The 25,073-nt window shown below is 40.5% G+C and overlaps 1 protein-coding gene across 4 annotated transcripts; it reads left to right on the top strand.

Annotated features, from left to right (window-relative positions):
* The first annotated feature begins 705 nt into the window (after positions 1–705).
* si:dkey-222b8.1 (MH1_SMAD_4 and MH2_SMAD_4 domain-containing protein) lies at positions 706–25,073 on the top strand. Of its 4 annotated transcripts, none has more exons than XM_026348828.1 (13): positions 706–1,091; positions 2,649–2,724; positions 5,437–5,680; positions 12,548–12,722; positions 12,930–12,953; positions 14,655–14,867; positions 15,098–15,352; positions 16,241–16,342; positions 16,832–16,885; positions 20,183–20,366; positions 20,599–20,767; positions 20,977–21,115; positions 21,794–25,073. In XM_026348828.1, exons 1-13 carry the CDS (start codon positions 1,088–1,090, stop codon positions 22,003–22,005), a joined length of 1,851 nt encoding a protein of 616 aa, XP_026204613.1. In that variant the 5' UTR covers positions 706–1,087; the 3' UTR covers positions 22,006–25,073. The 4 variants fall into 4 exon arrangements, with proteins under 4 accessions (XP_026204613.1, XP_026204614.1, XP_026204616.1 ...); XM_026348829.1 differs by having other exon boundaries at positions 5,440–5,680; positions 21,794–22,005; XM_026348831.1 differs by having other exon boundaries at positions 14,658–14,867; positions 21,794–22,005.

Raw genomic sequence — 25,073 nt, 5'->3', positions numbered from 1 at the left:
ACTGGGCTACTTGTTTGGCTTCTTTAACTTCTCCTGGGCTTGCTCTGAGTCTGGGCCCGTCACTGTCACTAGTCCTTACAGTGGGTTACAGTCAACCATGGTGGTCAATGGAAATCATCATCTGGTGTCAGTAACCATAAGATATTCTGTTACAATTTTGTGGACTCATGGCTGGTACTCATTTCATAGCAACATTTATTTATTGACCCAAGATGGGAAGTTAAATGCATTTCATATTATATTTACATATCAGTAGGCTGCATCAGCTGCCTCCTGTGTGACTGGGAACAGAACCACATTTATTGTAGTAGGATTAGAAAATAACTGCAGCAAACTGTGAATGAGTGGGTAACGGGCCTACTTTTGTTAAGCAAATTCATTCTGACCAGAAGACAGTAGAGTGTTGCTCAAACATCAGTTGCACTTCGTGGTGTGTGTGTGTGTGTGTGTGTGTGTGTGTGTGTGTTGGAGGGGGGGGGGGCGCTAATCTCAGCGGCGCCACCTTAAAAAAACAAGTCTCGCGGGCCTGTCAATCTAGACGAACCAGACAGACCCTGGCTCGCAGCCCTGCTGTGAAACCCCGGCCGTGATTGGCCGACAGCGGTGGTCCCCGTGAGACCTGACCGTCTATTGGCTGAAGCGTGTATAGAATGTCGAGACACTGACGCGCACGACGTCTTCCCCTCTATTGTTATCGTGGCGCGCGCGTGAGGACTCGGCAGAATACACGAGGAGGCAGAAGGAGCTGATAAAAGGATAAAACAGCAGAGAAGCAGCGAGTTAAGGAGTAAAAACACACACTAACTTTATAAATATACATATATTATAGTACAAGGACTCAGACAAGCGTCAGCGCCGTGGACACAGCGGCGGGCAGCGCTCATACAAAGGGCTCTAAACACAAACAACAGCTCTGGTCCTCTCACGGCACGGCGAGCTACCCGAGCACGGCACGGCACGGCACGGTGAGCTACCCGAGCACGGCACGGCACGGTGAGCTACCCGAGCACGGCACGGCACGGTGAGCGACTGACTGTCGGACAGCTCAGCGATCTTTCTGTCCAACTTCTTCTCTCCACTCCGGCTGATGTGTAAGTAGAAGCCATTTATCTGAACCTTTGTTTCCCAGACTCTCACCAGTAGCATCACTGGGTAATAACCGAGAATATGAGGAGGAAGTCCGTCAGATTACCGCTAAATGACTGTTTCACGTCGCTCTACCCTGTTTTTATCTTCGGCTGTCTGGCTCCGTCGCCGTTCCTGATCCTCGGGGCCGATATTTCACCGTTTGTCGCTTTTCTTTTCTCATATTAGTCCAGCTCTCAGATGGAGCACTCGGCCAAATTAGCGCCTTGTTGCGGACAAAATGAATTGTGCCCTTTATGTATTATTATATATATATGATATCAGCTGGTCCTTGCGTTGAGAGCGGACCTGGTGACGCACGTTAGCCGTCAGTGAAGTGGATGAATGGCCTGGGAAGCTGCTCAGGTCGTGGTGTTGGCACAAGAAGCAGTAGCTGTGGATATTTTCCTGCCAAATTACGCTGATGGAAGTTTTCATTTCAGCGCGATGTTGTCACATTGGAGGTTGGTGTATGATGATCGGTAAAGGAGACATGGACTGAAGGTGTGTGTGTGTGTGTGTGTGTGTGGTCGGGAGGGGATGTCGGTAGCAACAGTTACCTGTAGCTGTCAGCATAGACACTGTTTCCTCAAGTGACTTATTATTTTGCAATAAAGGGCCACATTGCAGGACATCTCACTTGTGGTTTCTACGTGATGTTATACAACTATCACTGGTTACTGTATGATTTGTTTCAACTGCAAATGTCCGCATTGAAACTCTTTATTGATTTGTTCAAGAGTGCAATTTCAGAGATGTATGTAGGTTACATGTATGTAAGGCTGTTGACCTAACAGGTGAATCATCTAATGCTAATAAATATTGAGGTTTGACATACAACGCAGAGCATCAGTCACTTTATTGTGATCATCTTTTATAGATTAAATACACAACCATTTATTAAGAGTTTAAAATCCACTCTACTTCTAGCATCTAAAACATTAAAAGGACATTATAGTATATTTCAACCTGATGCTAATGGGGTCATAAGACTTATCAATCTATACATTCTTGCGGTGGAATTTACTCACACAATATGTTGCATGTGAGAGTGAGCTGCAGTGAGCTTTTCAGATAAAGAAAGAAATATTAATCCAGCGCTGTAATATCTATAAGATAACACACTTATAAATGTAATAAAGTTCTATTTACCAAGTAAGACAGATCTAATAAAGAGGCTCTTCACTTCATTGTTCGCTTTTATTTGAGAACAGGATGTACAGTGGTGCTTGAACGTTTGTGAACCCATTAGAATTAAATGCAAGACCTAAAGGACATTTAATGGTCGTTCCTCCTACAAAACAGCTTTGACTCAGGAATGTTTGTTGGCTTCCTTGTATGAACTTCCTGCTTCAAGTCCTTCCACAGCATTTCTATAGGATTAAGTTCAGGACTTTGACTCAGCCATTCCAAAACACATTTATCCACAAGGTCTTGAGGAAACTGTAGATTTTTATTTTTTACCTTTAATGACTGTTGGACTTGCACACTTAGCATCTGCTAATTCCTGGTCTCTCCAACAGGGACTGACTCAGAGCTGGGCCGTCATGAAGCCAGTGAACTTTCTGGTCACTCATTGGCTGACCAACTTAATACAAGGTAAGCAAGACTGAGTGCACTGGCTGTCATTACTTTCACAGAAGCAAAACTGATGGCTAATATGCAAACATTGTTCTTAACAACAATACAGTGAGGTTTGATAAGTTAATGCTTGAATATACTGTAGCATGGCTCGTGCCACTGAAACTGTGAACACAGGTTTCTGTAATAACTATAGAGTAACCAGAGAAAATTTTCTAATATAAGAAATATTGTTGTGGACTTACATCAAGTTCACATTAAGAGCTGGTCTGTCTGTCAGGCCGACATCAACGCAGACACGTAGCCAGATGGAGGGATGAATAAATTGAGGGATTTACTTGAGTATAGATGCAGGAAGGGATGGATGGAAAGAGTGAATGATAGATGGTAGGTGAAGGAAAGGATGATCAATTCATAGATAATTGATGGATGGATGGATGGATGGATGATAAAGAAATGGAGAAAGAGGAGAAGGGAGAGATTGGGGAATAGCTAGATAGAAGGATGGATAGAAAGATATATTAGGGTATGGATGGACATGCTACAAGCAGCTGACACCACAGTCCTACCCCTTCCTATGATTAGAAGTGTTAGATGGAGAGAACCAGTTATCATGGAATTCATCTTTTCATTCTTGTGGGCTTTTTAAGAATTTCTGTTAGAGAAAGTACAGATTCAGCTTGAAAATCAAACTGTTATGTGAACTTTTAAAATTGGATGTGTCCTAGGTCCGTTATAACACTTGATAAGCTGCATTGCAGATGAAATCTAAAATGTTACGTGCAATATAATCTTTGAATGCTAGTGTGCTTCATTACCAGTATTGGTATTCTTGTAAAAGTGGTCAGTAAATCAGCCCTAATGTCAGCACAGAATAAATCAGAATCTTGACTGTTTTATCCTATATGTTTTTGTTCTAGTAGCCGTTTCTCTCAGCTAAGTGTTTCTAGTTGTACCAAAAGTGGCTGTTTTGTAGTGGTGGTCACTGCTGTCAGGTATTTTCTTAGCCCAGAGATCTTAAAGGTACCATATATCTGGCCTGTTTCTGTAAACTGTGCTTCTCGCTCAGCCTGTTTGTATCAGGATCACTTCAGTCTCTCTTCAGTACTAGTGAGCTGCTGTCTTAGAAAATCAGGCGCTGAATACACACAATACTACAGACAACTTATTATGGAAAGCATATTTTGCAAATGCCATTTATCAAATCTGACCCATTTTCTAGAACCTGACATTTCCAGGTGAACAGGAAAGTGTTGCCAGCTATTCTTTCAGAATCAAGAAAACGTTGACAATTTTGTTTTGGCCCAAAGACAGTTTAAGACCTCTTGAGGCAAATTAGTAATTTGTAATATGTATACAATAAATGTATATATTGGTGTGATTACATGATGGTTTTAACAAAGTGAAATGCACGTTAAAGGCAGCTGGCCTCTGTCATGTAGATTATTTAAGTTAAGTTTTAATAATTTAAGTTATTCAGAGGTACAGTAGGTAGGTCAAGGCGAAAGTTAAGTTCAAATTAGGAAATTAAAACTTCTTATCTGAAGGTTTCTCGCAAGAAGAATGGTTTTATCACCAGCTGAATACTTCAATAGACTGGTCTTCTGAGTTTGGACAAAAATGGAAGAATAAAAGATTATCTAGTTTATTATTGGCTGGCTAATGAAGGATCATCACTGAGTAGTGCAACATGGGGTAAGCACGCTACATTAAAGGCGTGGACTATATTCAATTCAATTCAATTCAATTTTATTTGTAGAGCGCTTTTTACAATTGACATTGTCACAAAGCAGCTTTACACAACCAAGGAACAGTACATGAACAGTGAATGTGTAAGAATCATAATAATCAGATTGTCCCTGATGAGCAAGCCGAGGGTGACGGTGGCAAGGAAAAACTCCCTGAGAAGGCAACAGGAAGAAACCTTGAGAGGAACCAGACTCAATAGGGAACCCATCCTCATATGGGTGATTATATGCTGTGTAGGCAGCAGGCAGTCCAGTATAACAGTTAATGTCTTTTAAGTTAATATGGAGTCCAGTTAGTTATTGCAGGCAGACTTGTTCCATTCCTTGACTATCGAGCGTTGGGTCGAGACCTCCAAGAAACAGCTTCCGACGTCCGCCGAGGCCGGGACCGACATCATAATATATCAGATCAGGCTTGTGTTTTCTGTGTCTAAAATGAGAGCACCTCTGGACATCTGGATATGAATGTTTTTGATTTATGTAAATATTTAAACAGGATAGCAAAGTTTTTATTTCAGTATAACAAATAAAGACTGGGTGCTTTTAAAAAGGTTGATTTATCATTTCATACCATTGTTTTGCCAAAGACAGATTTTGATTGCTTTCTCACATTTGTAAGAAGGCTATTCTTGTAAGTAAATGCCAGTTAATTTCCCATTTACTGTACATAATAACTGCTAAACAGCAAATTATAGAAAGTTGGGTAAATCTAAAGAAAAATTAAGTGAGTGATGAATGAATGTGGTAAGTTAGGACATGAGGACGTTTATGTCTTCCTGGGCACTCGACTGTGTTGAAAATGCCTGGCACACTTGCTGCACATTGTGAAAATGTGAGCATTTAAAAAAATATTTTTTTCGACAGAAAATGAGATTTATATTTACGTTTGTTTTTACTGAATGTATCATATATACAGAGAGGATGGTATGAGTTGGTATGTGTTCATTAAGCATAAGGGGCTTCTTCTTTTGTCCTGTGGCAGTAGCATCATGTCAGCAAACCCCCCGAGCAGCAATGACGCCTGCCTCAGCATCGTCCACAGCCTCATGTGCCACCGTCAGGGTGGAGAGAATGAGGGATTTGCCAAGCGGGCCATCGAGAGCCTCGTGAAAAAGCTGAAGGAGAAGAAGGATGAGCTGGACTCACTCATAACTGCCATCACGACCAATGGTGTCCATCCTAGCAAATGTGTCACCATCCAGAGGACACTGGATGGACGGCTGCAGGTTAGTTATCATAGTTATTATATTACAAGAGAATTGCATTCAGTTTAATTATATATTTGTTAAGTGTTCGTAATTAATTGAAACTGCTGCTAAAGTGATGTCTTTTTTACTTTATAAATGATCCACAGAGTGGCAACATTCTGTCATAAAACGCATTGTGGCAAGTACAGTGATAAATAAGCTAAAAGGTACTGAGATACAGCTTCCAGCCCAACCCTGAAGCCATTATATAACAATGTTTCCTTCCTCATTCCCATCCTCTCCATGCATTGTGGGGGTTGCTTACTGTTTGGTTGGGTTTGATTAGGCTGGTGTGAAAAGCTGTGTGGACACATGGAAAGGAAGGTTTCTCTGAGCAAGCTTTGGTGGAGCTTTGTTTGTGGTGTCAAAGCAAAGCAGACCAATCACAGGACTATGGGATTTCAAATGCTGACCTATCATTGAATCCATCAGCTGAACATGAACTATCTGGACACTGATGTCTGTAAGTGATCTGTAAGTGATGCATAGACATAGTGTAGGTAAGGTATGGTATTTGTAAACATGGAAACGTAGCACAGAAGTGTGGTGATTTTACCTAATGCATTAAGTCAAAAGAGGTTCAGGGAGGTGTGTCTCCACTAATATCAGTCAGTCACCAGATTTGATTTCCCACCATGTAGAGCTGATAATACAGCGTGACATCACCAGAACTGTTGAATAGGAATTATCCATCAGTTATGTGACTTCACCTTTAAACGTTTTTTGTGACAGTGAACATGAAGCAGAGCAGAATTAAAAGGAAATAATAGGATTTTAAAACAAAAGTTTTGGTCTTATTGAAAGTCTTATTTTATTAAATACAATACAAAGGATTGAACAGACAGAGAAAAGACACAGCACAAAATCTGTGTTGTTTTTTTCTCTTTTTGCTACAGTTAATATAACACTATTTAGTGCATTATGAAAATATTTAATTACTTCAAGAGTTTCAGAAGTGCCTGCTGACATGAACCATGCCTCACAAAACGATTTCAGAAAATTTGTACCCATCCCTTTCTCCATTTCTTTATCATCCATCCTTCCATCCATCATCTATCTATGAACTGTTTTTGATTTTCATGAAGATTAAATGACTTACAAAGTAACCTCAGAGAGTTTACCTGTGGGCCAAATATTGTCTTCATGCTGCACAAAAGTGCAGAAAAATATTTTATAGGGTTATGAAACAAATGCTGCAATTCCACTAATCGCTGTCACTCTGGTCAGTGCTCATGATTCCACTGGGTGTACAACAGGTTTCAGATGCATGCCAGAACTGTCTCTCCTATCTGCTCTTTTTGCTATGCTTTTGGAAAAGTTGAATCCACCAGTAAGGTATCATTTTCCTCCTTCTACCTGGACCTTCTATCACAGGAGCCTCTACATCTATGTGATTCAGGACCAGGGTTCAGCACCATGGACAGTGCCTCATTCAGATCCACTGTACTCAAATTAATTAATCAAGAACCATGTAATATAAAAAATTTAGTTTTAAAACACATCGTTTTCTATATTTGTTAATCTAAGTCACAACAATAGAAAAACACAGTCTGCTGAAAATAATACTACACAAACATTTTATGTTTTCATGTTTTTATTGAGCATAACATGTAAACATTCACAGTGCAGGGTGAAAAAAGGATGTGAACCCCTAGACTTATGACGTCTCCAAGACCTAATTGGAGCCAGGAGTGAGCCAACCTTGAGTCCAATCAGTTTGATGATATTGGATGTGTGGCTGAAAGATGTCCTGCCCTTTAAAAACACACCAGTTTTGGGTTTACTGGTTTCAAGAATCACTGCTTGATGTGAACCATGCCTCGCAGAAAAGAGCTCTCAGAAGACCTACGATTAAGAATTCTTGACTTGCATGAAGCTGGAAAGGGTTAAAAAAGTCTTGATGTTCATGTGTCCACAGTAGGACAGACTGTCTACAAATGGCGAAAGTTCAGGACTGTTGCTACTCTCCCTAGGCGTGGTTGTCCTGTATAGATGACTGCATGAGCACAGAGCAGAATGCTGAATGAGATAAAGACGCATCCTAGAGTGTCAGCTAAAGACTTACAGAAATCTCTGCATTGTTGTCATTGATGGAAAAGTTAATTCCAGAGTTTATCAAGACATTTTGCAGGAAAACGTAAGACCATCTGTCGGTCAACTGAAGCTCCGCAGAGGATGGGTGATGCAACAGGACAATGACGCAAAGCATACAAGTAATTCAACTTAAGAATAGCTTCAACAGAACAAAATACACCTTCTGGAGTGGTCCTGTCCTGACCTCAACCCGATTGAAATGCTGTGGTATGACCTTAAGAGAGTGATTCACACCAGACATCCCAAGAATATTGCTACACTGAAACAGTTTTGTGAAGAGGAGTGGTCCAAAATTACTCCAGATTGTTGTGCAGGTCTGATCTGCAACTGCAGGAAACGTTAGGTTGAGGTTATTGCTGCCAAAGGAGGGTCAACCAGTTATTAAGTCCAAAGGTTCACATACTTTTTCCACCCTGCTATGTTCAATAAAAACATTAAAACATATAATGTTTGTGTACTATTATTTTAAGCAGACTGTGTTTTTGTATTGTTGTGACTTACAGGAAGATCAGAGCACATTTTATGACCAATTCATGCAAAATTCCACGTAATCCCATACTTTTTCTTGCCACTGTACATAAGAAAAGAATGTCAGGGTATAAATAAGACATATAATACATGCAGATATGAACTCTACTGTTGCTCTCCAAACACTGCTCAAAATAAAGAAGAAAATCAGATCTTATTGGGGGAAAAAAATCAATCTTATTAACCTATAGAGGGCTGAATTCAAAGACGCCCTAAAAATCACAGTGGAAACCTTTTGTGGCAGGTTGTTCCATGTTGCTGAAATTTCATTGCAGCAACGCAAAATAGCACTCAATAATTTGTATGGTCCCCACGTGCTTGTATGTATGCCTGACAACATCAATGAGATGACAGATTCTGTCAAGCTGTTCATGTCCCAGAGATAATAAAAGTAATAATAAATCAAAACTTACTAAAAATTAACCAGTGAAAATCATACATTGCTTTTGAGTTGTGGTTCAACAGCATAATTTTAAAAACAAACTAATGAAACAGGCCTGGACAAAAATGACAGTACCCTTAACTTAATAATTTTGAAGCTTTTGAAGCAATCACTGTGATCAAACAATTTCTGTAACTGTCAATGAGACCTCTGCACCTGTCGACAGGTATTTTGGCCCACTCCTCCTGAGCAAACTGCTAGTTGTCTCAGGTTTGAAGGGTGCCTTGAGGGATAGCATGTTTCAGGTCCTTCCACATGTTTTCAATAGGATTTAGATCAGGGCACATAGAAGGCCACTTCAGAATAATGATGTCCAATGTTTTGGTCTTATCCATTCTTTTTTAGCTGTGTTTTGGGTCATTATCCTGTTGGAAGACCCATGACCTTCAACTGAGACCAAGCTCTCTGACACTAGGCAGCACATTTCTCTCCAGAATGCCTTGATAGTCTTGAGATTTTATTGTACTCTGCACAGATTCAAGACACCCTGTGCCAAATTCAGCAAAGCAGCCCCAGAACATAGCCGAGCCTCTTCCATGTTTCACAGTAGGTACAGTGTTCTTTTCTTGGTATGCTTCATTTCTGCGTCTGTGGACATTGAGCTGATGTGCCAAAGCTCCAGTTTTGTCTCATCTCTCTAAAGGACATTCTACCAGAAGCTTTGTGGCTTTCAACATGCAATGTGGCAAATTCCAGTCTCGCTTTTTTATGATTTGCTTTTAACAGTGGTGTCCTCCTTGGTTGTCTCCAGTGAAATCCACTTTGGCTCAAACAGACAGGTGATGCGATCTGACACTGATGTGTCGCGATTTGCTGCCGCTGCTCAGCACTTTTATCTCCTCAGTCGTTCTGTACGAGCTGTGCAAATTGCACTTATGTGAGACTCAAACTAACCTTCTACCTCTGGACCAACAATCCAGTTGTCACTCCTGAGTTCCTGTCTATCACCGGGGCTAAAATTAGCCTACCTGTCTGACACTCCTTCTGGATCCGTGATCATAGGGCTGTAGCAGAGCGCAATGTTGGACAACAAGATCTACCTCTACTCTGCACTCATCTGGGCTCTACTATCGTTCTTCCACCAATCCACAACTGGTTTACTCTAATATACAGCCGCTGACCTCCTCCGACTTTGCTGTTACCTGTCAGAGTTGCAACTCTGCCAATACCAGAGTTGCAACTTAATGATTCTACTCCTCCCGCAGCAGTACAACGACTTTCCCACTCACATAAAAGGACATATCCTGCATATCTGCTGTTCTGGTCTTAACTCCTCCAGCTGCACAGCTGACGAACTCCATGCTGTCTCTCTGTCATCAAGCCACCACACCTCATCTCATTCCGCAATATTAAGGATATTAATGTCAATACTCTGTGTTCCTGCATTGACAATATTCCTATTCCAGATTCTTTTTCCATCCTGACAAACTGGTTTCTCAGTACAGCAATTGTCTAACAGACATCCTTAACTCTCTTGCCCCAGTGAAAACACGGTTTGTTTCCTTTTCTCATTCCGCCCCCTGGTTTACCCCTGAACTCCGGTCAATGGAAGCTAAAGGTTGACAACCTCACAAGAAATCTCATCTTGCCATTCACAAAGAAATGTACAAATCCAATATTCTACATTACAAGGACTTGATTGCCAAAACCAAATCTAACTATTATTCCACTATATTCTGTTCCAATGAAGGTAATCCCAAGACACTGTTCTTCCTGCTAAACAAATTTCTTCAGCCTCCAGACTCCCTACCCTCTCATTTGTACTCTACTGACACTTGCAACGACCTAATTATGTTTTTCAATGACAAAATCAACAAAATCCGCCAGTACTTACCTTCAAATGCTACATCTCTCCCCTCATCTGACCTCTTCCCACACTGCCAGCCATTCACAAGCTTCTAGCTCCCTGATGCTTCAGAAATCTCAGACCTCATCTGTAAATCCAAGCCCAGTACATGTCAGCTAAATCCCTTATCCACAAATCCTGCTTCTCCTCTCTGCTTCCCCACATATCTGCTATCATACACTCCTCACTCACTACTGGTATTGTTCCCGCATTCTTGAAAACTGTGGCTGTCACACCACGATTGAAAAAACCTGGCCTTGATCCTAATAACTACAATAACCTCCGCCCTATCTCCAATTTACCATTCCTTGCCAAAATGCTAGAAAAAAAAAATAGCCTGTACTGTACTGTGTCCGCGCCACAGTGCAGAAACTGTGCTCATAAAAATCACAAATGATCTCCTTATTACAGCTGACTCTGGTCTACTTTCAATCCTCATCTTCCTTGATCTGAGTGCGACCTTCGACACTATCTCCCATACAATTCTCCTCAATCTGGCATCACTTCCACCTCCCTCGACTGGTTTCATTCTTATCGCTCAGGCTGCACTCACTGCACACACTGTTTGCCACAAATCCTTTATGTCCCAGCCAACCCCTGTTGCTACCGGTGTACCCCAGGGCTCTGTCCTGCTAAGCTAAATTCATCACTCCCTCCCATCTCCTTTATCAATTGCTTAGCTGAAAGGAAACTCTGGTTAACCTCAAACTTCCTTAAATTAAACATTGATAAAACTGACCTCCTTGTGGGCACAAAATCCACACTTACCAAAGTTGACAGTTTTTCCTTGTGTATCGACAGCTTTCCTGTTTCCCCCACCCTCCAGGTTGATGTCATCCTCAATAGCTCATTATCATTCCAATCCCACATCAACAACATCACCAGGTCTGTTTACTTTCATTTACTGAACATTTATAGTCTCCGTCCCTCCCTCACCTCCCATATGACTTCCATCCTTGTTCATAGCCTTGTCACCTCTCGAATTGACTATTGCAATTCTCTTCTCTTTGGTCTCCCCAAAAAATCGCTTCATAAGCTCCAACTGGTCCAAAACTCAGCTGCTTGCATCATCACCAAAACCTCTATTTCCAAACACATTACCCCTGTTCTACAACAACTTCACTGGCTTCCGGTCAAATACAGAATTGACTTTAAAATCCTTCTGTATGCCTTTAAGGCTATTCACAACCTCGCTCCCCCATATTTGTCCAAACTCCTTCACATTGCCACCACATTGCTCACTCAGATTTTCCTCAGCCATTCACCTCAATGTCCCCTCTGCCCGTCTTAGCACAATGGGGAGCAGAGCTTTCAGCCGTTCTGCCCCTACTCTCTGGAATTCATTACCACAGGACATCCGTAACATTGACTCTCTTCCTATCTTCAAATCCAAACTGAAAACCTACCTGTTTAAGGTCGCCTACTCACTGTGATCTGCATTTGTGCTTGTATAGTCTGTTTTGTCCTGTGTTGATTTATTGTTGATTGTACAGTGTCCTTGAGTGTTCTGAAAGGAGCTTTAAATAAAATGTATTATTATTATTATTATTATTATTATGCGGTCACGTCCATGGAGATTGGCTGCAGTCCCGTGGACCTTAAACTTCTAAATAATATGTTCAACTGTAGTCACAGGACCATCAAGCTGCTTGAAGCTTGATGTTCACAACTCTCTCCTTCGCTTTCTGTGGTCCATGTTCAGTGGATGTCATGTCACCCTTTAAATAGGCAAGCTGACTGATAAGTTCGATAAGACACCTGTGATGCTAATTAGAGGACACACCTTTGGTTAATCCGTCTCTATGGTCAAACTGTTTTCTATTTTTTTCTAGGGGTATTATCATTTTTGTCTAGCTTCTAGTTGATGTGAGTGTGTGACATCTATATTATTACAGAAATAATATTAACAGAATATGATGCTGTGCTCTCTCCTCAGGTGGCAGGTAGAAAAGGTTTTCCTCATGTGATTTATGCACGCCTGTGGCGCTGGCCAGACCTTCACAAGAATGAACTCAAACACGTCAAGTTCTGCCAGTACGCCTTTGATCTGAAGTATGACAATGTGTGTGTCAACCCCTACCATTATGAGAGGGTGGTGTCTCCAGGCATCGGTATGTAGCATCATTCTTTAGCAGCTTTAATTGATGTTTCACAGACATTACAGTCTCTGGGATTTTCATGTGTGATTCCATCATTAAATTGGTGTAATCCACCATTGATATTACAAAGCAAATTCAAAAATGCATCTTTCCCTTTCATGTATGACTTATCTTATCACATTTTCACATGATGCTCTCTCTGTCTTCTCTCTCTCACAGTGGGCCTCAGCCTTCAGAACACCGGTGAGTTCTGTCCTACAGCAACACAACTTGATTCAATTCAGGATACTGCAAAGTTAAAGTGGTACCATCTCCTTTCTTGGTGTCAATTTGATCGAACTGCAGTTTGTAGCATTTGACTTCTAGAACTATTTTCGTTCTTTTGTTGTTATCAAGACAATGTAGCAATGTATTACACATATAAAACACAAAACACTGACAATGGTAAACTACAACTTCACTGGTTGGCGGAGGGATACAACTGCATATTTTGAGTTCCTGGCTGTTTTATAGACAGATAATTTTACAAAATAAGAAGTCAGCCTTTTTAAAAAAAAAAAAAAAAACATTTGACTTTTCATTCCATACATACAACATTAACATATACCATTACACGTCGTATCTTATTTGAACTTATTCTCACAATCATTCACCAGCATACAACCATACAACAATACATAAACAACATTTATTCCATACAAAACAAAAAAAACAACAACAAATGTGCCTCTAACACTTACAGTTTTTACATATAAACTTATATATAACCCCCCTGCCGTCTCCCCCATGTCCTGTCCCCTAGTGGTCGCAGCTTTGGTTTTTAGATATCTACCCTAAGCTCTCCTGTCGTATCTCTCATATTTGCCTTTTCACAAATTGATGAAATTATTTTCAAATATCCTCATGCTCCATTTTGTTGTAATATTATTATTATATTTATTCAATTTTACAGGAGTTTACATTAACTAGGTATATTGGAGTAGCTTTAGGTTAATATTAGGTTAATATTTGTTTCTGAGATTCTTCACATACTATTCTCCAATGTCGTAAGTTTTGTTATCAAGGATTCACTAGATCCTAACATGAGCCACTGATATATTAATGAGATCAGGCCCCTATTTCAGCAGTTCTTAGTGATGATTTCTTCTAAGGGTGAAAGTGCTGGTGCACTCAGTAATTGATTTTGCATGGAGGAGACAAAATTCCTAACTTGCAAGTATTTTAAAAAAGAGTTTCCTTGGTATACGATACCTTGAAGAAATGTCCTTGAATGTCATTAAAACCCCTTTTACAAAGAGGTCACAGATTTAGTTTTTTTCTTTCTTCGCCCTTATCTGAAACCCTGCGTCCAGTTTGCATAGTTTAAATGAGCCATTGCCCCAAATTGGACTGTAGCGTAATAAAGAGTCAAATATGTTTATGTGTTCTTTTACTTCATGCCACACATTGACCATATTAAGAATTATATAGTGATATAGAAGACTATTATTATTTGTAATAATATTTTTAGATGTTTGGCCTTGGATAAATACATGTACAGGTGCAATGGAATTTTAACTGTCCATGAGGGTTTATTTCCGGAGGATAAATAAAACATGATATTCCTTAATTGTGTTGCTAAATAGTACAAGTAAAGATTTGGAAATTTCAGCCCCCCTGCATCATTGCATTAAAATGTCCTGAAGAGGGATGTCGTTTTCTTAAACATTCCTGTAGGTGGTAAGAAGTCAGACTTATGGGCGTTTTGCTTTTGTTAAAATGTTAATTGCCTGAGCATCAATGGTCCTTTGTCCACAGCCAGTGACTGGCAGTTTGAATTAAAACCCATAATGACTTGCCATACTTTATTTAATCTATATGCCACACTATATTAGTGTCAGTGAATCTTGCCTTCAGATGCGGTATACATTCTACATGAATAAAGTAGCCTTCTGCCTCCTGCAGCAGCACCAGGCGGGCTCATCAAGGAGGAATACATCCACGACTGTATACAGATGGATCTCCCACCTGGCATGCCTCTGTCTGACCACCAAGCGGCCATGAAGCTGCCTGCTCCAGACCACTATGGTCAGCCCCTGCCTCCCCCACAGTTGTCCTCTGAGCCCCATGGACCCCCACCTGTCACCAGATATACTAACTTGCCTGTCTCACCCAAAGGTCAGTCCTTCATTCATTATTGAGTCGTTGACTGTCATTATCACGTTTCAGTTTATCAAGGAAGACCAGAGTAAATTTTTTTTACACAGGTGGCATATAAATCATTTTGTCGGATAGAAGAAAGTGATGAAACTGCTGCCAGCTGCACATACCTCATTTAAACCTTGGCTCTCAAACACAAGACGCATGATTTAAGTCTGCCCTGATGGGTTTTTCTCTTGCCCTTCTAGTGTCTGGCTCTGGCTCCTTGCTGCCACTGCAGGGCGGTCACAGTGACGCCCGACTCCAAACAGCATCTCCACAAGGTCAAGTCATGACTCCAGCACCACGACCTCCAACTCCAACACAACCCCCACCTCAACAGCAGGGTGCCCAACAACCCTCACAGCCTCCCCACCCACAACAAACCTCCCTACCTCCTCATTCTCATGGACAGAATGGATACAGCAGCAATAAACACTCTCAGAGCCAGGCTGCCTTTCACAGTGAGTTACAAAAATACATACAGACAATGCATGGACAATATACATTTTGAATATTTAGTTTCACTTCTCACATTCTCTCTGCCTGGTTCTGCTGGAGGTTTCTTCCTCTAAAGAGAGTTATTTCCTCTCCACTGTTGCCTAAAGCTTGCTCAAATGGGATTGTTGGGTTTTGTGTATCATTTTTTGTATAATTATACTCTGAAAGGTCTTAAACCTTACACTGTACAGTGCCTTGAGATGATTTCTATTGTGATTTGGCGCTATACATATAAAACTGATATTAAATTGTATTGAATTGAATCACATTGAATTGAAAATGTAACTTTCCATGTCATGTAAGAAGAAATATCAGTATTATTTTTATTAGATCATGTAGACAAGTGTTAATATGTGTGTTGATTTTGTCAACAAAAATTAAGTATTTGTTAATTGTGTATTTAATTACTACATTTTAAAAAAGGTACTAACAGACATTATGGCTAAATTTCTGTTAATTACAAAGTTCATAATAGCATCAGCAAGAATAAAAATATGACTAGAACTTAACTAAAATTAAAACACGCAGACTAAATCTTGACTACAGGTAAGAGAAACTAAATGATCAAAATCTCCCTGACATAAATTACGATTTTCAGATGACGATGAAAAAACTAAATTGAAAAATGAACACTGTTTGAGGATCACAGGTATACTGTACATGCAGAGTATACCCATATTTGCAGCTGCAAAGTTTAGTCAAGCTTTTTTTAACTTTAATTTTTTAGTCCAGGTCTTGGTTTGACCCTTCTCTATCTGTTGAGGAATCAAGTGTTTCTATACAGAGAATATATTTGTATATAGTTGCCACTTTCTGACAGACTGATAATTCTTTACTTCTCTGTAATCCAGCAGTTTGGACGGGTAGCAGCACAGCCTCCTACACTCCCATAGGACTCCAGCAGAACGGGCGCGGTCACCAACAGCCTCCCCTCCATCATCCAAACCACCACTGTAAGAAGTGCTTTAAACACGTACAATATATCCTATGTGTTGCTTTTGTCTACTATATTTGTACCAGGGAATGATTTTTTGATGTCAGATTAATGAAGATCACATGTCCCCAGCATGATCAAACAGAGAGCTTAATGTCAGTCTCTTGTGTTCACATAATTAGTTGAAAGTGTTGAAATAATCAAGCCAATTACATCACTCATCAGTGTACTGCATTGGCTAAAATATTATATTCTAGTACTTAGTTACCTTTCTTAATATTAGTTAGTTAGTGATGCTTTGGCTGGTTACCTCCAGTGTTAAGGCACAGTGTCTAGGATGTAGAACAGCTTTCACAGATAAATCTCTCACAGATAGATGCATGCACATTATTAAACCGACCCCAAACCACATTGGGCTTGAAAATTTCAGAGTTGTGTACAGAGCTACTAATTTTCCTTTATTTGTTTTTGTGCTTTAAAATAATCCCGTCGTCCCTCTGCTCTTCAGGGTCTCAGCATCATGGCTCCCCCTCTTTCCCTGCATCTGTGTCCAATCATCCAGGTTAGAAACTGTTACACAGTCTCAGCTGTTACGTGCACATCAAGGCACTAAATTGTTATTACCTTATAATATTGTGCTGTGTGTATCTGTGTATGTGTTAACTGCCATCAGTAGACCTATGTACTGCACATCCTGTTTGTCGTATGTAGAATGATGAACAGATGGTTGAGAGTTGACACAGAGACATAATGATATTATGAAAATGTTGCCTACACACTGCATGACTGCCATCTGGTTGGAATTCAGACACTATGTTTACACCTGATCCTCAGAGGCACAGAATTTTTGTGACTTTATTAAATTCATTGAAGAAATCCATACATAATCAACCGCTGTTAACAAGTCTGTCTTAAAACAAGAGTCAGGTGCCTATACGATCACTGAAACTTGTCTGTCTAATTATTTTTCCTGTTCATACATGTCACTAAGAAGTAATGGGAACCAACATCCATTTTTCCTTTTCTGTGCAACACTGTACTGAAATGTGTTTCCAAAGGTAATATGAGACTTCAGCAGAAAGAGTTTATGAAATTAAGTAGATATCCTTCAAAGACATTTTGGTATAAAATTGCTTATTTTTGCTTCCTTGTTGCAGAGAAGGAAAAAAACAAAGTGGGAACTTTATAGTTAAAAAATGTGACTTTGGAAGATGTTCACTTAATGTGAGTAATTAGGAAGGCTAAGGCCTCATGTCGTCTTCAGATAAACCTTTGAATGTGTCTTTGCACAGATGGACAACTGTGGATTTTAGCCCTGTCACTTACACACGAAACATCTACTATATACTATACTGTAACTAAAATCTGTGCGACTGTTGTTTCAAGACAGAGGACACAGCGCTTGAGACACAGGCCTTCACGAATGTTATAAATGTTTATAATAATAATAATAATACATTTATTTATAGAGCACTTAACATATGTTACAAAGTGCTTCACAAGACAGACAAGAAACACATGTAGCCCAACAAGATCAACTTGAGCAAGCACTAGGCAAAAAGTGGAGAGGAAAAACTCCCCCTAGGGAAGAAACCTCCAGCATAACCAGGCTCAAGTTAAACGGCCATCTGCCTCGACCGGTTGGGGTGCAGGAAACAGTTATACAAACAAAACAATAATACAAACAACTACCACATCGGTCCTTGGGAAGACCAGTTCCAACGTAAAGACATTGTAATCTAATGGAGAGTTCTCCCAAGGACAGATTTGTTTTAGCTTACAGAAGATCGCAAAAGGCTCGCCGGTAGAGGTATGTTTTAAGGAGAGTTTTAAAAGATGTTACTGAGCCAGCTGATCTTATTTCCTCGGGTAAGCTGTTCCAGAGACTTACAGTTATTTACGGTAACACAAAACGATCTGTTGGACAGGTATGAGGAGAACCAGTCCAGTGCAGTGCCTTCTATTCCAGCCCATTGCTTTAGCCGGTCTAACAAAATGTGGTGGTCTACTGTATCAAAAGCAGCACTAAGATCAAGGAGAACAAGAATAGAGCACAAACCAGCATCAGAAGCCAACAGAATGTCATTGGTTACCTTCAGTAGGGCGGTATCTGTGCTGTGGTGTTTGCGAAAACCAGATTGCAATTCGTCAAAGATGTATTAGTTGTCTGCAGCTAGAAATAAGTGTTTAGACACGTACTTTTCTAAAATCTTTGATATGAAGGGTAGTTTGGAGATTGGTCTGTAGTTTTCGGGGGATGAGGGATCTAGACCAGGTTTTTTCAAAAGAGGTTGCACACATGCAATTTTGAAATAATCTGGCACAATCCCAGTGGACAGAGAAGTATTGAAAAAAATCAGGAGAGAGGGAGCAAGCGAATCAATGATCGAGATTAAGAACTTAGTTGGGATGACATCAACTGCGCAGGAAGATGGTTTCATTTTAGAGACAGATTGTAGTAGCTCAAATAAGGTCATGGGAGGAAACTGGCTTAAAGTGCATTCTCTAAAAGGGTGTGAAACTATGACTGGTGAGGAGTTGGGGATGACAGAAGCTCTGATTGATTCTATTTTATCATTAAAATAGGTTAAGAACTTCTCACACTCAGCATCACTTTCAACTGGGATGCTAGGAGGGGTTGGGTTTACTAACTTGTCAACAGTCTGAAATAAAAATTTAGGATTATGGCAGTGAGCAGTGATCAGGTCTGAGAAGTATTTAGATCTGGCATTCTTTACCATCGTATTGTAGTGGAGTAATGCTTCTTTCATAGCTTCATAATGCACTTGAAGTCCAGTTTTCTTCCATCTCCGCTCAGCTTTTCTACACAACTACGAATGCTGACATCTATCCAAGGCTGTTTGTTGGTGTCTTTACGAGACACATTTGCAGTTTTAAGGGAGCAGCAGCCTCTAGCGCAGAGGCACAATTATTATTGAAAAGGCAGACAACATCATCAACATGTGATGTGCAAGAAATACCCTGCTTGAACACAGAGAATGTGCTAGTGAATTTAGCTGCTGACTGGCTGTTAAATAGACGGCGTTTAACTATGAATTTCTGAGGTACAGTGATTGGATGAAGACAAGGATCAAATAAGACACATTTATGATCAGAGATGGAGTCCTTTAACTCAATGGAATTTAGAGTCAAACCTAAAGTGAATATCAAGTCAAGGGTGTGGCCCTGGTTATGGGTCGGACCTTTGACATGTTGAACCAGGTTGAAAGATTCAGTAAGACTGATAAAATCATTTGCTAGAGTATTAGTATTATTATCAATATGAAGGTTAAAGTCTCCAGCAATAATGACCTTAACATACCTCACAACAATGTCAGCAACATACTGGGAAAATTCTGACAAAAAGTTACCATTAGCTTTTGGTGGGCGGTAGATGACAGTACAACATACAGGTCAGAGCAGTGGATAAGAAATGACAGAGCTTCAAAGCTGTGAACCTGTTTAAGTGATAGCATTGAGCATTTGAATTGATTTTTAAAGACCACAGCAACACCACCACCCCGACCACTTAATCTAGGGGAGGTAAAATAAATGAAATTAGGGGGGGGACAGAGCTCCTGCAACTGGATAGATTCACCTATCCTCAGCCTTATAGTAGAAGGAAGACATGAAAGTGGAAGAAGATTGTTTTAGCTATTAGTTATTTATAGTTACCACTTTTAAAGAAGATAGAAAAGGAAAAAATCTAGAAAGCTCCTAATAACAATAACACCATGGAAATGCATATCTACCTTATAGTTTCTGGATAGTAGGTGGTGTGTTCTCATCCCTAATCAATAAAGCTATGGGGATCAAGACACACCAAACTAACTCTTGGTTTGATTTGTTTCCTTTGCAGGACCAGAGTTCTGGTGCTCTATCTCCTACTTTGAAATGGATGTCCAAGTGGGTGAGATGTTCAAGGTGCCCTCCAGCTGCCCTGTGGTGACGGTGGATGGTTATGTTGACCCATCAGGAGGTGACCGCTTCTGTCTCGGACAGCTCAGTAATGTCCACCGCACTGATGCCAGTGAGAGGGCCAGGTATGTGGACTACTACTTCTAAACTTTCTACTAACTGTTTGGATACTGTAACTGTTGATATACTGTATGAGCCTGCGTTACCTGCTGGTAAATATAGAGGAAAGATTGGGGCATCACCACCACTGCACCTTTTGAGACAACACCTCTATGTGTTATTCCAGCATTACCAAGGACCTAATTGAACTAATGGTGTCAATTTATGTTTGTACTGATGTTTTTTTCTGTTGTTCAGATTACACATAGGTAAAGGTGTGCAGCTGGAGTGTCGTGGTGAGGGCGATGTGTGGATGCGTTGTATGAGCGACCACGCTGTATTTGTACAGAGCTACTACCTCGACAGAGAGGCAGGCCGAGCACCAGGTGATGCTGTGCACAAGATCTACCCTGGAGCCTACATCAAGGTCTGAATCCCTCACACACACACACACACACACACACACACACACACACACACACACACACACACACACACTCATAGATTTTTTAATTTCACTGACTTTTAATCAAATACATTAGTCAGAATCAAGTGCCAAGTACTGTGAAATAATGGTACCATCCTCTTTAGTTGGTACTGTGCTGTTGTCATAAAAGATGCTTGTGTGTTGATCAGGTATTTGACCTGCGGCAGTGCCACAGACAGATGCAGCAGCAGGCAGCAACGGCTCAGGCTGCAGCTGCTGCACAGGCAGCTGCTGTGGCAGGAAACATTCCCGGTCCAGGCAGCGTCGGCGGCATTGCACCTGCAGTTAGTAAGTGTTGTTGAGGGACTGATTATTTGAAATGCAGACTATACAGGACAGAGCTCAAAATCACCAACCATCTGCCCATCCTTAGGACGACATTACCAACAGATCCAATAGAAAACAGTAGACAGTAAAGTACTGTCAGTAAGCGCTGAAGCTTTCTGACCCAAATAAGAGAAAGAGAGTTAAACATAATCAATAATAATCTATAAAGGTCCTATAAAGTGTTATCAGTAGTGCTGATCCCTTGGAGTCTACACTTACAGACCAAGAGAAAACTGAATGGTCGAAACCAGTTCCATTCAGGAACCACAGAACCACAGAACTGAAGCAACAGAAGAACAGAAGACTAGCAATGACAGGCAAGATATTGGATTGCACAGTATATCTGCAATGAGAGCTTAAATAGAACCTTCATTCAGTCTATATTGAAACTAAAAGTCTAGTTTCATCGGAAAACTTCCAGTTTATTGGTGCATTGCTGCCACCCTTGTAACATTGGAAAAAGCTCTTTATTGATTTTGTGGGTATAGTACACACCCACTTGTGGCACAGATGTCACATTTCCCATTCAGATCCATCTTGCGTCTTCAAGACATGTAACAGGGTTAGGTGTAATGTGTGTGTGACTGAGCAGTGCTGAAACAGAAAGCATCATTATGTGAATGTCACATATGATTTCAGGTCTGTCAGCAGCAGCGGGGATCGGTGTGGACGACCTCAGGCGACTTTGCATCCTGCGGCTCAGCTTTGTGAAGGGCTGGGGCCCTGACTACCCTCGGCAGAGCATCAAACACACCCCCTGCTGGGTGGAGGTCCACCTGCACCGCGCTCTGCAGCTTCTAGATGAGGTGTTGCACACTATGCCGTTGACTGACCCGGGGCCTGCTAACTGAAGACGTGTTCAAATTCCAATCTGGATCCTCTGAATAGCGCAAACAGACACACGGTTGGATTTTCTTTTGCTTCAGGCCAAATATGCTAATTAATTTATAAATGGAGCAAATCAATCAGAAACACACAGAAATGACCAATGTTATGCTCGTAACAATCAATGCACACATCACTCATGCCATCTCACACATGCACACACACACTGAAACCAAAAGGTCTGTAGCCACACAGACATAAAAGTGCTGATGTCTTTGGGAATTTTCTAAAGCTTTATTCTCTACAGTCTGAAATCATACACGGTGGGAGTGGAAGATGAAGATTTTTAGTTTATCTCAGTCCTAATGATAAATGTATACACTCTAGAAATCCAGGGATGGGTTTCACAGCTCTATTCCCTTATATGCAATTTGGATTTCGTCTAATTATAGGAGTGTTCTGCACATTCACTCATGGAATACACACAGACAAATCATGTTATCCGGGAATCAACAACACTCCAATCAGATAACTGCATACCTCTGGAAAATGCTGTTCGTAAATTCACACTGAATCCAAACAGCGTTACAGTTCTCTGTACATCTTAACTGCAACAGAAGTAGATGTAGAAGCAGTCATTAAGGAAGCTGGTGTCGCGTCTCATACTGCGCTCTTTGCTGTTCGGTGACCTAATCTCAAACTGTTAGCGTTGATAGCTGGCCAGCCCTTCACTCAGCTTAAACTATATTATTTTTGTACCAAAAGTCTAAAAAGCCAAAAACATTTAGCTTTAAAGTAGTGATGTTGTCCTTTGTAATGAAACAGTGCTACCCTGTATGTAACCAAATGGTTGGTGTAAGTCACCAAAGCCAGAATACCTCATAACTACAGTGCAAAGTCACAGTTTAGTTTTCCGCCTAAACCACACACACTTTGTTTATCACTGACAGTCTGACAGTCTGTGAGGGTATGTGCCGTGATGTGTACAGGCAGTATTGGAAACGTTGACTGTTGTTGTCGTTGTTTGTTACTTGTACAGGTTTACTACACAATTGGCTTGTGACCAAGGCTTATAGTTAGCTTAATGTCCAGAGACAGAAACGTGAGTGCTTGTATTGTGAAAGCAAACATCAGGTCCCAATCTGTGCATGTGACACCAGTGCCTTTCTGTTCTCTGGTCTGGCCTCTTAGCATGCCCCACTCCCCCAGTTATCCATGCAGACATGTAGCTAGCAGTTTATTGGAACTCTGGCTTGTTGTCTCTAGTAGGAGTTTGACATGTGTGTTTGAACATGAGAAGAGAAGACAGCTGCTGTCATTACCCTGGGTTTACGTAAATTTACAATCGCGCTTGAAGGCTTGTGAACCCGTTAGAATAAAACAAAACGATAAAAAAGATATTTGTATTTATTGTGGAAAATGATCAAATTTTAAATGTTTGCATTTTTTGCATTATGTGCCTTCAGTAATATGTGTGACTGGTGGATTTTAGCCCATTCCTCTTTACAGAGCAGCTTCAGCTCAGGGATGTTAGTTGGCGTCGTTGCATGTACTGCTTGCTTCAGGTCCTTCTGCAGCATTTCTACAGAATGAAGGTCATTCCAAAACATTAAATTTCTTCTGCTTTCACCATTCTTTGGTAGAATGACTTGTGATGATCCACTTCCTGTTGAGGTTAACTTCACAGATGGATACATTTTTTCTGCAGAATTAGCTTAAATAGCTCTGCCTTGTTCCATAAATTATGTTGAGCTGTCCTTGTCCAGAAGCAGAAAAACAGGCCCAGCTCATGATACTGCCACCACCTTGTTATAGATGGGATTAGGTTCTCATGCTGAAATACAGCTTCTTACTCAAGACAAAAAGTTCTACTTTGGTCTTGTCTGTCCAAAGAAAATTCTTCCACTAGTCTAGCCCTTTGCCCACTTAGTCATAAGCTAACTGTAGAGGGGCTCAAATGTTCTTTTGAAAGAAAGAAGAAAGAAAGCCTTTATTCATCATATGCCATATGTACATGTTACAGTGAAATTTGTCCTCTGCATTTAACCCATCCCCCTGGGGGGAGCAGTGGGCAGCCACATACAGCACCCTTTTTGGAGAATAGTGGCTTCCACCTTAGCTTACCTGCTCCTGGCATGATCTTTGTCGATTGACCCCTCCTGGGGAAGGAGACATCTTCTTCATTCGACTAGTAAAGTGGAATTCTCCCTTCTGTAAGTCTTTCCAGCCTGGTAAGCATCAACAACTCTTATTCTAAAGTCTTCAGAAAAAATGTCTTTGTTTGAGCTATGACCCACATCTTCAAACCTGTGTTGTTAAGATCAGACTTTGAAATGAAGACTGAAATTCCTCTTCTTTAAAAAAGGCAGTTCCCCCCAGAAATCACACCTGAATGTCATCCTATCGACTGAAACACCCAACTGTAATTTTCCCTTTAAATGAACTGATAATTCACATACTTTTGACACACAAATATTTAAGAATGGATCATTTTCTACAATGAAGAAGTGTAATGTGTTTTTCTCATTGGTTTAATTAGGTTCCCTTTACCTGTTTATATATGTTTTAAGACTAAATCTGATCATGTTTTTACATTTTTACAGAAATAGAGAAACTCGTTACCGTTCACAAACTTTCAAGCACAACTGTAGATCCATGGCATTAAAGTTGAAATTAAAATAAAACAAATTAATCAAATGAATATAAATGAAGGTTTTGCTCTATTTCATGTGTTGATTATTTGATGTAAACTTAATGAAATGCTAGCCTTTTGAAGGTTTGAAGGGCACGTGACCTGCAGCAGCGGACTTAAGGTGAGCAGGTGTTGACTGAAGAGCTACTTGTAAATTTATCTCTGACCGAAAAAGTTTGTAGTCTAAATTCAGGAGTGACACTTTTTTCTTGCTATTAGCTACTTGTAGCTTGAGAATGTTTTGTGAAGACGATCTTGATCAATATTGAGTGCAGTGGAGGAGGATTCACCTGGTTAGCAGATACAGTAGGAGGCATAAGGAGGTTGTCTGACTGCAAAAAGAGAAAAGTATGTACAGTGGCAAGAAAAACTTTGTGAACCTTTTGGAATTTCATGGTTTTC

Source organism: Anabas testudineus, chromosome 11 (genome assembly GCF_900324465.2).
Source record: "Anabas testudineus chromosome 11, fAnaTes1.2, whole genome shotgun sequence".
Lineage (NCBI taxonomy): Eukaryota > Metazoa > Chordata > Actinopteri > Anabantiformes > Anabantidae > Anabas > Anabas testudineus.
Note: the sequence above shows the minus strand (reverse complement) of the source record. Positions and strands in the feature narration are given on the sequence as shown.

Coding starts and splice junctions, on each gene's coding strand:
- si:dkey-222b8.1 (XM_026348828.1), top strand. Junction 15,353..16,240: donor GAGCCAGGCTGCCTTTCACA/GTGAGTTACAAA, acceptor TCTGTAATCCAG/CAGTTTGGACGGGTAGCAGC. Junction 20,367..20,598: donor GATGCCAGTGAGAGGGCCAG/GTATGTGGACTA, acceptor TCTGTTGTTCAG/ATTACACATAGGTAAAGGTG.